Below are 16,458 nucleotides of genomic sequence, written 5' to 3'. Positions count from 1 at the left end.
GCATTCCGAAGCTATTTTCACACAGGATAAGCCCCGCTCTAATACATTATCGATGCAAATATACACCATTGATAATGTACTGCCCTCCCCTTGGCTAGTTTTTGCACCTTGCTGTTGGTGGGCGGGCTTAATTTCATGCTAGTGGAGTGTTGGAGACGGTGGGTTTGTGGCCGACGTTGCTGGCTCATGCCGCGATAGAATGGCGCCATGGGCAGGCAATGAGGATTACTGAGCTTCCCCTCTCTGATAAACCACTGCATGAGAGAACAAAAGATCTAGTCCAGCAGTGATAGTATCACACTTGTTACTCCTTTTATTGAGAGCCGCGTCGTGGTACGCTTACGTATAGGCACTGACGTTGGGTGTGATACTGGCGGGTTTTGCCGCAAATCACTCTTATTTTATTTATTTTTACGCAGATAGATTTATTTGGGTTTGCAAGGGAATTATACTATTGAAATATTTCAGAAAGTGCCCAACGGTACTCCTTCTACTTGCGTGACAAGCTTTCATTGTTGTTTTCATTGAAGTATTACTCAGGGAACAATTTTAAACATCATTTTTGTACATGGTATTGTAACTAATCTTATATGTGCTTCATTTTGATTTGGGATAAATGTTTGAACTATGGCTCGGGATTTCCACTGTTGCGTGCTTCTATTGTGATATATCCATACGTAATTTTGTGGGACGACATAGTGGAAACGTGTGAGCGTAGTTGGAGCATATACCCTATATAATTTAAAATCAGCTAGGAAACTAACTTCAAAATGAAGCATTTTAGTCACTTGAGGGTGTCACCTGGGTCGAACTAAGATATAATAAATAGGTATAGGTCAAAATCAAAAGTACTTGAAACACGTTTAATTTTAGATTACAAGCACAAGTGCAGGTACTTAATAAAGCATGGGTTATGATTGATTAGGTGACTTAGAGCTTTTAATAATTTATTAATTTAGACTAATGAGATATCATAACCATCAAATGAATTTAAATAATAAACTTCAGAAAGTTTAATGACATTAAGTAGATTAACAAAAGAATTAGGATGCGGGTGGTCCGCTTAGGGAGGCAACTAACCTTTATAGTTGTAGAATAAATCTTCTTATTTAGTATTGAATTTAAAAAAAAAGAAAACGCAGGCAGACCAATAGCATTTAGCAGATTAACAAGGAAAGGAATAGTTTAGGAAAAAAGTAAAGGTAGAGTTATGTGACAGTTATTAGCTTTTAAACTTTTGGAGGTATTGTATTCCCCTGAGTTTGTTGTACTCGATTACTATATAATTCTCTCAATACGCGAAATCTCTTATATATGCGATTAAAGCATTTGAGTTAACTTATTTCTTAGTGTTCAAGTACTTACATTTGTAAACAGCAATCAATGTTAATCTATGAACTAAACCATACGTAAAATCGATCTTTCCTTATGTGTTATTGATGCATGTTTAACTTTTCGCGGCTTTCGGAATCAACGCGCCTACGTCTACGGAGCTTACGCAGAAGTGATTTGCAATGCGGTAGAGCTCACCAAAAAGTTTTTTTTTTTTTTTTTGAGCTTCTGTAGTATAGAATTTGTTCGGTACGGTCGCGAAATCTTGAAATGATTGATACGTGCGGTAAAATAACTAAATTGAAACAAAGCTCAACAGTAAAATAAGTAGAATATTTAGGGAGGAAACCAAAATTAATCAACTTGCCAACATAGGCTATCACATTTATTTTGGTGGCACTCTTTAAGTGATAATAAGTTGTTTTTTTTCTCTACGGTTGTTTCGCGTGGCGTTCACAATTTGCGCGATTTTCGTATCTTACGTAATTTAGATGTTTAGCTATAAACGGTTTCACTGACTCGAGGTCGTTCCTTAAGCGGTGTTGGTACAGGTTAAACCTTTGCCGACTGTCGGATTCAACGCGCCTACGTCTACGGAGCTTACGCAGAAGTGATACGCAATTCGGTAGAGCTTGTCAAACGCTTTTGAGCTTATAGAATTTGTTCGGTGCGGTCGCGAAATCTTGAAATGATTGATACGTTCTTTAAATTAACTAATTTGATACAAAGCTCAGTAGTAAATAAGTAGAATATCTAAGGAGGAAACCAAAATTAATCAACTTGCCAACATAGGCTATCACATTTATTTTGGTGGCACTCTTTAAATGATAATAAGCCTTTTTTTTCTCGCTTCGGTTGTCTCGCACGGCTTTCGGAATTCGCGCGGTTTTCGTAACTTACATAATTTAGATATTTCGTTCGAAACGGATTTACTTATTCAATCGGTTTACTACGCGGATGTATCTACGCGCACACGTCACAGCATTTTTTCTATAACTATCTTGAAACAATACATACGGAATCCAGTGTTCAAGCGGCCAACATAGGATAGTCCTTCTGCTGTATTGTCAAAGATAGAAGCAAAATTTATTCAAATGGGTCAAGTCTTGAAAATTAAGCTGTCACGCAGCTCCAGCTTGATACCAATAAAAAAAAAAAAAAAAAAAATAAAAAAAAAAAAAATAAAAAAAAATATATATACACCATTGATAATGTACTGAAACTTTCAATCAAGCAGTAGTGCAATACTTAGTTGACGCGTATTTAGTAAGTTTTGAAATGATCGTTTTTAATTAGATGGATATTTCCTATCGCGGACAGAGGAACGAAAAGGTAAATAAACTTAGCTGAGCGTAACTACGCGTAGGTTAGAACAGTCGGCACCACATGCAACGGATAAGAATTTGAAAATGTTCACCTAATGCACTTTCAAACATCACTTCTGTACTTTCAAATTAACACTTTTTAAAAATGGAATTGTAAATTTATAACATTTTCACTAGAACGAAAACGATGCAGCAAAACAAAAACACGTTATTTTCGCAGCGCGGCCTACTTCGATCGGGCTATTGTTGATAATCATTATTCTAAAGATCTTCAACTCATCAAAAATTCAAACAACGTCTTTTAGATATTCTGCTTGGACGGCAAGTTGATCAGATACTATTCAACAGATCTCCAGCTAATCTAAATTGTCAGTAAAGCCCTGTGGATTTGTATTAAGGTTGAATGTTTTTCGAAAAAAAAAATCTTTAGAAAAAAGAACTACAGATTTGGATTACATGATCCATAATCAACTATTTAAAAAAAAAGAACTTAAAATATTAGGTCAAAAATTTGTAAAGCAAAAATTAAAAATTAAACGAAAGCCTTCATTTTAAATTATCTTCAAATCTGGCATCCCTGATTAGAATGTCCTTATTTTCGAACTACGTGGAGGAAATTCACTGAGGAGAGAAGATCAAAGGACATTATCGCTACTCTCACATACACGCCCAAACTTTTGCGCAGCAGACTGAAAGAGTTCTCAAGATGAGGGGGGGGGGGGGGGGGTGTTGGTGTGGAACAACTATTTCGCAATCATCCTTCGTCATCCCATCTTGCACCGGCGCCATCGTCGTAGTAGCTTCTGGAAGTGAAGAACGGAACGGACCATGCAAAATTATTATCTCGGATGGTGGGAACGAAAGGTATTTCAATCATTTTCAGCTTTTGAAGTGTAAGGTAACTATGTTGGGTCGGTATATTTCTAGAGCCAGTACTTGCACTTGGGCTCTTTGATAGTCGGTAGCGGAGAAGGTTTCAAGTTTCACTCGTTCTGGTCTGCTAGCTTCTTTTCTTTTGCGGAGGCGTGTGAAATTGGTAGCGCGGCCTTGTAATTTTCCATCGTTAACACTGAAATTGGCAGGCTGGAAGTGGATCAAATTTATGCGCCTTCTGGAATTTCCCTTTCCCCGTGGATTCGATTCATCCTTCGTTTGATATTGATCAGATACCACTGCTGCACGTGATTATTATTTTTACATACAATTAATCCCGAACACGCCCTCCTCCTCCTACTTCTCATTGATCGACCCACAGTCACATGGGTGGGTTCGACGTCGTTGCAACAACGTTCTCGTTACCTTATTGATAGAGGCAAGCTTGTTAAGGAGAGCAAAAATCGCTTCGGGAAAAATAAATATTGATTAGAGCTAAAATTGTACGGTTTATTTATGTATGTCCATCGCACACCGTCTTCGTCGTAGTCGTCGTCGATCTCGAAGTTCATCTCAGCTCTCACCAGGCAGTCAGCGAGCGTAGCCAGCAGCACATCTGTGTAGAAGGTACATTCGCACTCGATTGCAGCAACAGGGGGGGGGGAAGAGGTGGTGGGATCGTGTACTGACTGTTTGTTGGAAATAGATTATCCACGGCACTCCTCCTTCGAGCTATTTATTTGTGCAATTAATAAATCCCGCGCGCGAATCGGAGATGAACCGGTCAGCTGGGTGTAGTAGATAGGCTTAGCTACTTGGGATATCGCACTCGATCGCACTTGAAATGCGTCATCGCAAATAAAGTATCTTCGGATGGTTGATCGTCGTCTCGCCCCCCTTCCTGGCGGTTCGCCCATCACATGGATGGACAGTTTGGGTAATGTTTTCACTGCAGCGAAATCACGTGCCCTGCCGATCTAGACCAAAACAACCCGCGACGCGACGCTAGAGTTGTGAGTGGTAATGGTCGATGGATGTGGCGTGGCATCGTTGGCTCCTCGTAGTAGTCATCGTTTGCGAGTTCGTATTTTTAATTTCTTGTAATTAACTCACATGCTTGATTCCCCCCGAGTCGCAACGGCTCTGCTGTTAGTTGGTGTGTGATGACGACGACGAGGTGTCACACCGATGAATGTTTGGCAGAGAGAGAGAGAGAGTGAATCATTTCACTTTTATGCGCGGATTCCGATTCTGACTGAGGTCAGTGACATTGCTATTTCATGACAGCCGGCACGAAATTCGCTCGTACCCTTTCCTGTCCAATGAACCGTTTGTCAGTCAAGGTTCTTAGTCTGATTAACTTTTCCTTCCAGTTGGATTACCTTGAAGCTTTCCCTCCGTTTGGCCAGGTGAAAAGGCTTTGCTCCTAAGACGCCATAAATCAATGTCGGCACCAGCGAGGTCCATCTCTGCTATTCCGAAACGAAAGCAGACCCATTTCGATGTTAGATTAGATTCCAACCATGCCACCCACCCCCCGGAACTTGATTAAATTGACTCAAACGCTGCTACCGCAGCAGCAGCAGCACCACATACCTTCACCGTAGAACAAAGCGTTACAATGTACCGGGGTGTGCCATGCCGTCTGCACCGGACATGGCAAAAAGTGCTCAAGGAAAGCGCTGGTATTAATTTTGACGGACAGGTTGATTGTAACCTTGTTCACCGTGAGACGTCTTGTGACGAGAGGAATAAGAAAACATAGTGCCGAGAGCACGTGATAGGAGTGAAATTTGGCTCAACACCCACCCCCGCGGCCGTTGGTCGTGTGATCAATATGACGACGACCACCACCACCGGTTCGTCTAGTGCAGAAAATTGCTGTGGTATCAACAACCCGAAGAATTTGTAAACAAACGAGATTTGCATAGCCAACATCACTTAACTCTGCCGCTCGTATAGGGCGTACTATTATTGCGGTGCACAGCTGCATTGAAGAGTGCCATCTGCAGAAAGTGGGAGCTCATCACTTTTGCTTCTACGAGTCCATTTAATGATATTCATATCAATATTATACCATCCTGGTTGCTGCCTTTCTCTAGACCCTAAGCAGTAGAAGGGGGACCGGGACTGTTGATAATGATGTATGCAAGCAAATTCAACTCCCACCGGTCAAGTTGATTTCCTTTGGCTGGTGATGATGTTCCAGCTTTATATGGACGAACATAAAAACTACTACTATCTACGAGTTTTCAGTTCTTTTGGTAGGGAATTCCTTTGGCAAAACCATGTTGTCCTTAAGGTGAAAAGGGACGTCATACATTTTTGGAAATTCAAAAGCAATTTTTTTTTTTCGATCAAAACCAAAATAACGTTCGCGAAAATATGTCAATTACATTCTACTTGCCTACCGGAACACTAAACAATACCTAATTTTACACGTGACGGAATCCATCTTTGACATAAAGGATGAGGCGTAAGTGCTCTACTCGACGAAAAGTACGTTTGATTGAGTTGAATTTCGCGTCTATTATGACTCAATTTTATGTCAAAATTGACGCTCGTAAATGTCAGTCTCAGGGAACTTAAATTTACATGATTTTTTCTAAGTGTGTAGGTTCATTTTCACTTAGAAGCTAGGTAAACTTAAATCACAGACAAACAGACATAACTCTCACAATCACATACTTCGCAAATAAGATTTTAGTAGGGAATGTGCTCGCATTTGTCTTGGTGGCGCCACTGAAGCGTAAAGCAAGCTACACGGTAAGAAAAAAGTACCCAACGGCCAGTTCACTTTTACCTACACACTTAGTTTTTTCTACCGAGCTCGGCTGTGCAAATCTCGGCAAAAAAAGTTCAACTGAGATCTCAGCAAAAGTGACATTTGATTGCTGAGTCTCGAATAATGTTTAGCTGAATCTCAGCAAACATATGAATTGTTTGCTGAGATCTCAGTAAAACTTTTTTTGCCGAGATATGCACAGCCGAGCTCGGTAGAAAAAAACTAAGTGTGTACTTTTGACTAGTTTGTCTCATTTTCTCCTTCTAATGTTGTCAAAAAAGAAGGAGCAAAACCAGCCAACAGGGGTAGTAAAGTGTGGGAACCCAACGTTGGGTATAATCATATTTACCTACTGTTGGGTACAACTAACTTACTTTTGGTTAAAAAGCTAGTGGAAAATTCCATACGAACTGTACACAAGTAAATGAAAATTACATTGACCCGCTTTACCTACTTTTGGGTTCCTGCACTATAGTGCCGAGATGAGTGAAAAGAACTTAATTTTGGGTACTTTTTTTCTAACCGTGTACCTTATTTCAAACATGTCAGTGATGCCAGTTCTTTTCAGGTCAATTTAGCAGATATCAGCTCTTGAAAATGATAAGATAGTCAACACACTTAGAAATTATCGCCGACTTCGGTAATTTTTATCGAAATCTGAACAGCTGAACTGTTCGGTAAAATTTATGCAATTCAATTCTATTGCCTTTCAGCTACTTTGAAACTAAATCTCCACTAAAATGACAAGATTTGATCATTTAAACAAGGTTGAAAATGTTTTAAAATTATTTTCAAATTCAATAGCCTTTAAAATGAAGGTCAAAGTTTTACCGAACATTCAGCTGTTCTGATTTCGGTCAAATTTACCGAACACGGAACCAAAATCTTAGTGTGAAGGGATCCCACTGGAGACACATACCACTTACTAATCGGACGAATACAGAGTTGATGAATATTACATCCAAACATCTTGCAAATTGGTTATTCCACTTGTAGTGTAATTATTACAAGTCTATTTTGATGATGTTTTACTTGTTGATAATTATCATAACACCCTTGTAACATGTTATAACACTGTAGTCTGGACAATACATGTTCCAGTTACAATACATCATTATGAGAAGTACAAGGAGTAGTATTGATTGATACATATTATATTTTCAAAGTGTTTTCTATGTTACTTCATACGCGAAGTTAGCGATTTTCAGAGTTGGTTAGAAATGCTAACATGAAGCTTTAGTGTGATAACTTATAAGCTAGAGTATGATCTTTAGAAGAGGGTAGGTGGATAGTTCCGTTAGAGTACGGCAGTATGAAAATTGAATAGAAGTTGAAAATGAGCGAAGGGCCATTAATGCGACAGTTTTTAAAGCTAGACGCACATCTTTTGCCTAACCCGTACGATGTACGCGGAGACTTTAAGTGAGCCAGTAGACTTGGAGACATACTTCAAGACTCCGCGTACATCGTACGGGCTAGGCAAAAGATGTGCGTCTGTCTTTAAAAACTGTCGCATTAATGGCCTTTCGCTCACTTTCAACTTCTATTCCATTTTCATACTGCCGTACTCTAACGGAACTATCCACCTACCCTCTTCTAAAGATCATTCTCTAGCTAATAAATTATCACACTAAAGCTTCATGTTAGCATTTCCAACCAACTCCGGATATTATATTTGTTTGCTGTGTACACATTAAAGTGATGGTAATGGTAATGAATCCTCGTTTAGAAACTTTTTCCAAAAAGTGACACTAAACAAAAAAAAAATCCCCAAAAAATACTGCGTTTCCTGGAAATCTCCTACGGATACGTGTTTCTGCCAAATTTAATCAATTCTATAGATCTACGTAAAATTTGGTAGAACCGACGTCACTGACTTGCAATCTGTTTTGTTTTTGTTCAACACAATTGACGTGTTGTCAGGACGAGGGAAAAAAAGCAACTGGTGAAAAAATTGCATGAACGAAGGATGCTCCGGTCGCACATTAATGCTTGGGAATGTGGATGATAGAGGGTGATAGTGTGCATGCAAACTACGCTTGACGATATTGTTTGAAGAATTTTCTTTTAAGAGCTATGTCTGTTTGTCTGTGCGTAAATCTAATCTCATGTAGAAACAGGTACTCAACCGGTACGGCAAATATTATAAATTAACAATATGGTTCACTCTTCTATTATCCCCAAGACACGATTTTTCCCTAAACTAGCGGCTCTAGTGACGCGAAAGGTGACTAGTACACTGTAAATTGAGCGTAACAAGGCTATCAAAAACAACTCACTGTTGAGTAAAATTTAATCACACGGTAAGAAAAAAATAGCCTCTGATCACGAAGGGTGGGTGTGGAAGCTGCTTCTCGGGCGTCGGTAGCATTGGTATTCAGTACGGAAAACAAATCAAGGAAAAAAAAGTTTATTTCACCCAACTAGGTACTATGTGGGAAGCCAAAAGTAAATAAAGTCCCATGTACTCAATTAACCATGTTTTGTTGTTTTTGACATCATCCACATCCAAAGGGCCAGTCACTTTCGAATATATGGGAATGGTAGGAAACCATTTGCATTTGCATGAAAATTTTCAGTTTTTATTCATTATCGTCTTTATGAGCACTGAGCAGTTTGGCAGTTGTCACAAATGACATCAAGATGCCTAAACGGAGTAAATTTTGTTCTGATAGTTTTCAATCCGACAAGTAGGCTTACTTAGAATAATTATCAGTTCGCGATACATTGCACGTAAAGTTGAGCGATAATACAAAACGATTAATGGACCTTACTGACTACCATAACCATAATCATTAATGTTCTTAAACCATAAGTAAAAACGTTCTAATATAGTTCTCTTTCCGAAAATGTATGGAGAAAACAAGAATTTGGAATGGTAATGGTTCTTAACGACCCATTATTTGTAAGGTCCGCTTCCTTAAAACCATAATACATAAGGTTAAAACTTTATCACACAAACGTTCATGTAAGGTTCCAAAACCATTTCAGTTAAAGTTTAGGAGGGATTATAAACAATTTATAACCATTATCGGTAAGGTCAAGTGATGGTTTGCGTTTATGCGGGATGCACTCAATTATTATTTTGCACGTAAATCGAATCAAAAGTAAAAGTCATGTGAAATGCTAGCTTCTAGCAAGGGTTGCAAGATTATTTAGGTACAAATCCCTGCTGCCGAATTGTATTTTGTTTTCTCCGCCCATCTCTCCCTCTGAGTATTTCTAATTCTGCAATTCTGGAACAACCGACGTTTAAATGCATTGCTTATTTGGCTTGTATGCCTTTGCACATGTTACTGCATGGAGAACGAGGTACCCAACACGCTAACTTGAAAGCACCCATTTATAAGTAAAAAAAAGGTCAATTCTGAAGAAAAGTGACTAAACTAGTATAAGTAGTTTATTATCCATTAATTAGTAACTGTTACCAGTGCTGAGATTTGTCATTGTCATTGACAGACTTTCGCGCGATATTGACAAAATTGTTCGTCACATAGTCACTGACAGACTTGATCCTCAAAAAAACCTTCGTCAAAATCTCATTCATTTTTTCGTCAATGACAAAGATTCACCTGGAAACAAAAAGTGTAATTTAGTACATTCTGTGTCACATTATTGTTATCCAAGTAGCTCAGGACGTAGATACTTGTTCACTAAAATGGATCCATGTAATTGTTTTGCTCAAGTCATTTAATTTCGTTGCAAATTTAGCTAATAAACAAGGTTGCACATGTTCGTCACTGACAGCATTGTCATTGACAATTGACATGGTTTGTCTTGACTGTGACTGTTAGCTCAAATGAGTGACCAAAGCAGAATCGTCAATAATCACCGTGTACTGTCGAGATTTTGCAGCACTGACTGTTACCCATTAATGGGTAACAGATACTCATTAATGGATAAAAAAAATGCTAATTTGAAGGTAAGTCACTTATCTTTAAAATTTGTATTTTTTACCCAATAATGGGTACTTTAAAGTTAGATAAAAATTGAGTTCACTTTCACTCATCGTGTGGCTTCCATGAGGCTAGATAAAATTAAATAAATAATGAAAACTAAATTTTGAGAAATCCTCATCAATAATCCATTGAGTGAAAATTACCTAACGATCAATTGGATGCAATTGACATTGACGGTGACTCTGTAGTTCATTACTCCTATGTTAAAATCCATAAGTAAACTTCAGACTGTGCGTGAAACATGGCAGACTTCGTACTATCAACCGGTGGAAACTAACGATTTTAAATATATTCACTACTTGAATAGCCTATTGGCACAAACGAAGTGACAGACGGAGCGGCTCGAAAACTTTGGTGACGCACCTGCTATTGCAATTTTTCAGTGTACCACATGGCAACACTACTACTGGATTGCACCACATGGCAACACTAAATGTACTAGAATGTTTTGGTTCTATCTCTTTCACTCTACTCTAAACTGAAATGCATAAAAAAAAATGACAAAATGATACACTCTTTGCACACTGTCAAAGATCATATTGCACACAAAATCAACTATGTTCAAATCAAAACAAAAATTCTAGCCCATCTGGTGGCTGATGGCACAAGCTTCTAAGAAAATTCTATTACAGCGAACCACATTATTTTAATTGATTTCTTCGCCAGTTAGTCGTCTGTCACTTCGTTTGTGCTATTGGTCCTAAGCAAATCGATTAACGTACCCTATTCTAGTCGAAATTCTAGTACTACGCAATGTTTGTTTTGATTCGCTATGAAAGTTTGACAGATAAAATGAGGGGTTAGTGGATTTTCCTATGTTTCGAGGGGTGATTCGACAAGCTTGGGACCGAAGATAGTACCAGAGGTGAGCCAAAAAGTTGAGCACGTTTCTTCGGGACCTACTAGTCTTAGAGTTACCTCTATGGTATTACTTATCCGTCTTTTCAGAAATATATGGGAATTCTGAAAGTGAACCATATTGTTAATTTATAATATTTGCTTTTACGTTAACATCCTACACACTTAATCTAGCTCGGTAAAATCTCCAACAGCCGATTACTTCGGCATTCACTTTTGCTGATATCTCTGCAAAATATCTGTTTGTTAGCTGATATCTCAGCAAAATGTTATTTGTTAGCTGAGACTCAGCAATTGTTTGACTGAATCTCAGCAAAATAAATTGCAGAATGACTCGGCTGTTGGAATCTCGGCGAAAAAATTTAAGTGTGTATGTATAATAAAAAGAGTGATCCATCACTGTCCACTTGGAATGCTTCTTGAAATTCATTCTGATTTGCTTTTGGATTCCCAGCAGGGCTGGTAGCAGGTCACTTTTTAGTGACTTGGTCACTATTTTCAAGTCAGTCACTAAAAAGTCACTTTTTTCATCAAAAAGTCACTAAAGTCACTATTTCCTAAAATTTAGTCACTAAAGTCACTTTTTTACGACCAATGTTGAGAGTAAATAATTTGACTTTAAAAACTCAGAGTAAAGTCTGGCAATAAGAGTTGCAAACGTTTACTGTTCACGAAATATAATATTTTATTTATTTTTATCTTGAAATTGTCATAGACCTATCATAAATTTTCAGAGATTTCTAAAAAAAGCTCTAGACCCAATATTCTGGCTGTTTTACATTGAGATCTTGAAAGTTATCCAAACCTACACTGCAACAAAAAGTTTCGTAAAATTCACCTGCATAGGCGCGTACACATTTTCCATCATACTTTTCAGGTAAATTTTACGTGTTTTGGGGGAGAGATTACATTTGAGTGATTCACATGGAATTCAATTGATTTTCACGAAAATTTTATCGGATTTTCAGATAATCTTCAAATTGGCATCACTTCAAAGTTACGGGAATTAACATGTAGATGTTAATGGATTTTGTAGTATTGATAAAGTGAATTGGTGATAGACTATAGATATATATATTTCGATTAATTTGAGTTTTTTGATTGCATTCTAGAAAAATTGAAATTTACTCATATTCTGCAATTTTGTTTTTAATTTATAAATGAGTGTTGATCTATAAAAATTATAAAACTTACGCTTGAAAACATGAAGAAGCCTGGGAATTCCAACTCTTTCAATAACGATGAATGCGCACTTTCTTCTATCGCCATTTTTGAATTACAAATACGACGAGAAAATTTTCATAAACTGAAGTGAATTTCACTTAACTTTTTCAGCATGACATGTGGACTGTACCAGTGAATCCAGTGTAATTCATTACCATGTCATTGAAGTCCTATTTTGAAGAGAGGACCTGAATATTCATGTAAAAGTTACCTTTCTCGTTGGTTTAATGTATAATGTCAAAAAATTATCTAGGAAAATTTTCAAGCTCTCAACATTTCCGGGGAACTTTGAGATTTGTGCGCCAACTTTCAAAACCAGATTTAATGCCATATTCATACTCGAATCAGTTGAAAAATACATTTAATCTTCTAGTTTACTCGATATCTATTCATTGAAAGTAATATTTTGATAATAGTTTATGTTTTGAGAGTTGGTGCACAGGTGGATTGAGGTTAAAGAAACGCCACTGGATATGGGCGTGGTTGCTTTTGTAAACAGACAAGTCAAACGCCGATTTCTCACGAATAAACGCTCAATCTCGCGAACAAACTATCCCAAACGATAGACAAATCATTCCTCTAGCTGTTTGTGTGGTTAATTTTCGAGATTGAACTTTGATTCGCGAGAAGTCGGCGATTGACGTGTTTGTTTACAAAATCAATTACGCCCAAATCTCAAAGTTCTCCGGATTTGTTCAAAGGCCAGAAATTTGAATAATTTTTGACCCCCGGTAGCTTTAGTATCCGTCCAAACATCGAAAAAAAAATCATGTCACAGATCTTTGAGTTCCTTTTCGTTATAACGACTACAAAAAAGAGAAGGATCTTTAATTAATATACTCATGGATAACTTAGATCTATGTACATTTAATTCTAGACTGTTGCTAAATGCATCGCTTCATATATATCCAATATCTTCAAAAAATGCTATCTAAAATCGGTACTTTGAACATTTTTCTATGTGCCTCTAAAAGTTACAAAATGGAGGTTAGAATTGGAACGTGCTTGCTTATTCAATTCATCCTTAATTTTCGATAACAAATTTATGTGATCCTTAAATCATTTGTTTTATTTTTAAAAAGCATAAAAAATACCGGAATAACGGATGATTGGGACCATATCTTTCCGATCAATAAATGTCACTAATAATGGTTACTTTATTATTGTTTAAAAGTCACTATTTGGTCACTATTTTCGTAATTTATTCACTAAAGTCACTACTATTACATCACATAACCACTACCAGCCCTGTTCCCATGAATACTATTCACAATATCTTTAGAACTACCTTAGAATTCACCCGTAATTCTTCCTGCAATTTTCTTGAAATACTTCTCAAAATTACCTTGAAATTCTCCTCAGAATTCGTTTTTAATCATCCCTAGAATCTCCTCAAAACTTATTTGGAATTGTCATCATAATTTTCTAGTCAGTGTTTCGGAATGTCCGAATCTCTAAATGTTGTCCATGTCCAAGAACCATGATTTTTTTTTTAATCTGACATCTTTAAAATACGCCATATTTGAAGCTAGAAATATCACCAAGTTCAAGAATGTAAAAAACTGACTTAGCCTAACATTAATAAAAACAAATTCACACATATGCTCAATCTATCACTACGGCCTAGTGCCTAGTTCGAATAATTTACATGTAACTTAGATAAATTTTGGGATCCAGAGTCATTTTTTGGAGACCCTTGAAGAGACAATTTTGAAATTCTGAGGAGAATTTCATTCAAATTCAAATTCTATTTTCAAAATAATTCTGTCGAGGTTTCCCTGAGAAATTCGTGGAAAATTCATAGATGAATTCCTATGAAATTATAGGCAAATCAAATAATATTATTAGTTTCGACAATCCCCCATCACATCGCTGGAGTTGGACCACTTTGACGTTTCTATACATTCTATCGAACTTGTATGCAACATTGTTTGAAACTTGGCAAGCAAGCTTTTTTTCGCGAATGCTCACAAACGTGATGTTATTTTTAGGCGAAAAAAATATTTAAATGGCTACGTCTGATTGTCTGTGATTGGACGTTAAATTGTTGAGTAGAAAAAATAACTCCGTCTGTTTGCTTACCCTAATACTGTGCCTTTACCGACTAGCCTATCTGAGCTTTCCATAATTCCCCTAAATTACCATCTACCATAAAGTGGGTCCACTAAACCTCGCCCTGTTCCTTATGGGAAACCTTACCATTCCCATCGTTCATTCCAATTCCATCAACGAAAATGAAATGCTTGCATGTTGAAACCAATGGTTGGCACTCCTTCCTAATCTCCATAAAAAGAAAAGTATTTCACTTGCCCTATTTCTCCAACGCGTTTTACTATACTTACTAACTAATAGCACACCAGAGAGGTAGCCATTGTCGGTCGCACGTGGGTGGCAGAATGAGCCGTTCGCTTCTAATTGCTTTCTCCCAGCCTTGCCTCCCGGTTGCCGTCGTTGCTTATCTTACTCAATTTATCTAAATAAGTGTCCCGGGTCGTCCAAATCAGGATCACGATAAACACGAACTTAATTTGTTACGATCATGAACCCAGCCCGCCCGGTGTGTCCGTGTATTCGCGTGAACTGCTGTCTGGCGTGCAGTGGAAGTACCTACATAAATCACACCACAATCACATCAAATTGCAAAATGACACCAATCGTGCTTTACTAATTGATTTTCCTCCCCCTCTTTTCTCATTCCAGAATTCGTAACAATGATGACATCGAAGTGAGCTACAGGTCGAAAAATTATTGCGCCTTTCTATTATTATTTGTTTATAAAGAAGACTGTAGCCACGCGCAACACCAGCTGCGCAACGCTATTGCTATGGATTTAAAAAGAGTAACAAAAAAAAGAGTAAAAAGAGAAAAAAGTAAAAGTAAAAATTAACATTAAATTAAATTTAAACAGAAGAAAAAAAACCGGAGGAAGCAAACACAGAAGTGAAAAAGGACAAAAAATAATGCAAAAAAAAACAAACACACACACAGTAAGGAGAAAATAACTTAAATTAATTGTAACAACACAATTTTAAATAAGATAAATAAAAAAGGAAGAAAGAAAAGAAAATACATTAATTAAAGTTAATCACTATCCTTAATCTATTTGTGTAAATTTTTGTAAAAATAAAATATAAATATAAATTTAAAAAAAGGAACCGGAGAAAGGCAAACACGAGAGCGCGAGAGAGGAGGAGGACACAGGAGACAAGGAAAAGGAAAGAGTTAGGACGAACCGACCGTACGGGACGGGACGACGAACAGGAGACGAAGACGGGACAAAGGGACACGAAATGTTGTTTGGTTAGGTTGGCAGGGGAAAGGAAAGGGTTTGTGCGCAGACAGCGGGACAGGAGGGGGGGATAGAAGAGGAACTGTGGAGGGGGGGAAGGGGGAAGCGAGTGCACGAGTGTCAGGCTGTTATTCCACGACGTCATCAAATTGTGTGACACTGCTTGCATGTGGCGGCGCGCGGCACAGAAACGACGAAACGACCAGCACGACGGGAGAAAACGAATACGGTTAGGTTGAGGGACGGACAGAGCGAGACGACGAGACGCGGACGGAACGAAACCGGTCACAAATTCCCAAGAGCAGAGCAACAACAAAAATCCACGACCACCACACCACCACAGTACTTTTTTTCGAACTAAATAAAGCAGAACAATTGGAAAGAACTTTGTGTCCGGTTCCCGGGGCACGGGAACCGAAAGTGAGGTTAGGGATTTTTTCTTGCAGCGCGAAAGGGAAGGATTTAGATTTTGAGAAAGCAGCAAAACAAACATGATGAAACATTTCCCACTTTTTAAAATAATAAAACTGAACTTACGTTACTTCGTTCGAAAATGAACCATAACAAATGAAATGAAAAACAAACAAAAAAAAATATCAAGCTTGGCATGCGTAGTTTTCAGCAAACAAACAAAAAACCAGAATTCAAAAATACAGTAGCGAAAAAGAAGCAAAACACACACACACACATTATTGTAATGGTTATACTTAACAGGAAGTGAATTACTATTTATTAAAATCGTAATTTATAGTCGTTCGAGATCTAAGAAAAACCATCAAAAAACCAAACAAATGTCGTGTTTTCTTATTTCTT

At 37.7% G+C, this 16,458-nt stretch overlaps 1 protein-coding gene across 1 annotated transcript in view; it reads left to right on the top strand.

Annotated features, from left to right (window-relative positions):
• The window catches only part of LOC135706099 (calmodulin), a 151,844-nt gene extending 135,626 nt beyond the window's left edge, over window positions 1-16,218 (top strand). Inside the window, exon 4 of the mRNA XM_065227766.1 lies at window positions 15,057-16,218. Coding sequence (XP_065083838.1) covers window positions 15,057-15,085 — 29 coding nt within the window. The 3' untranslated portion in view covers window positions 15,086-16,218. The remainder of the gene's footprint in view (window positions 1-15,056) is intronic.
• The last annotated feature ends 240 nt before the right edge of the window (window positions 16,219-16,458 follow it).

Source organism: Ochlerotatus camptorhynchus, unplaced genomic scaffold (assembly GCF_037179485.1).
Source record: "Ochlerotatus camptorhynchus isolate MF236.1 unplaced genomic scaffold, CSIRO-AGI_Acam_v1.1 ptg000022l, whole genome shotgun sequence".
NCBI lineage: Eukaryota > Metazoa > Arthropoda > Insecta > Diptera > Culicidae > Ochlerotatus > Ochlerotatus camptorhynchus.
The sequence above is the reverse complement of the archived record's forward strand: the minus strand, read 5'-3'. Positions and strand labels throughout refer to the sequence as shown.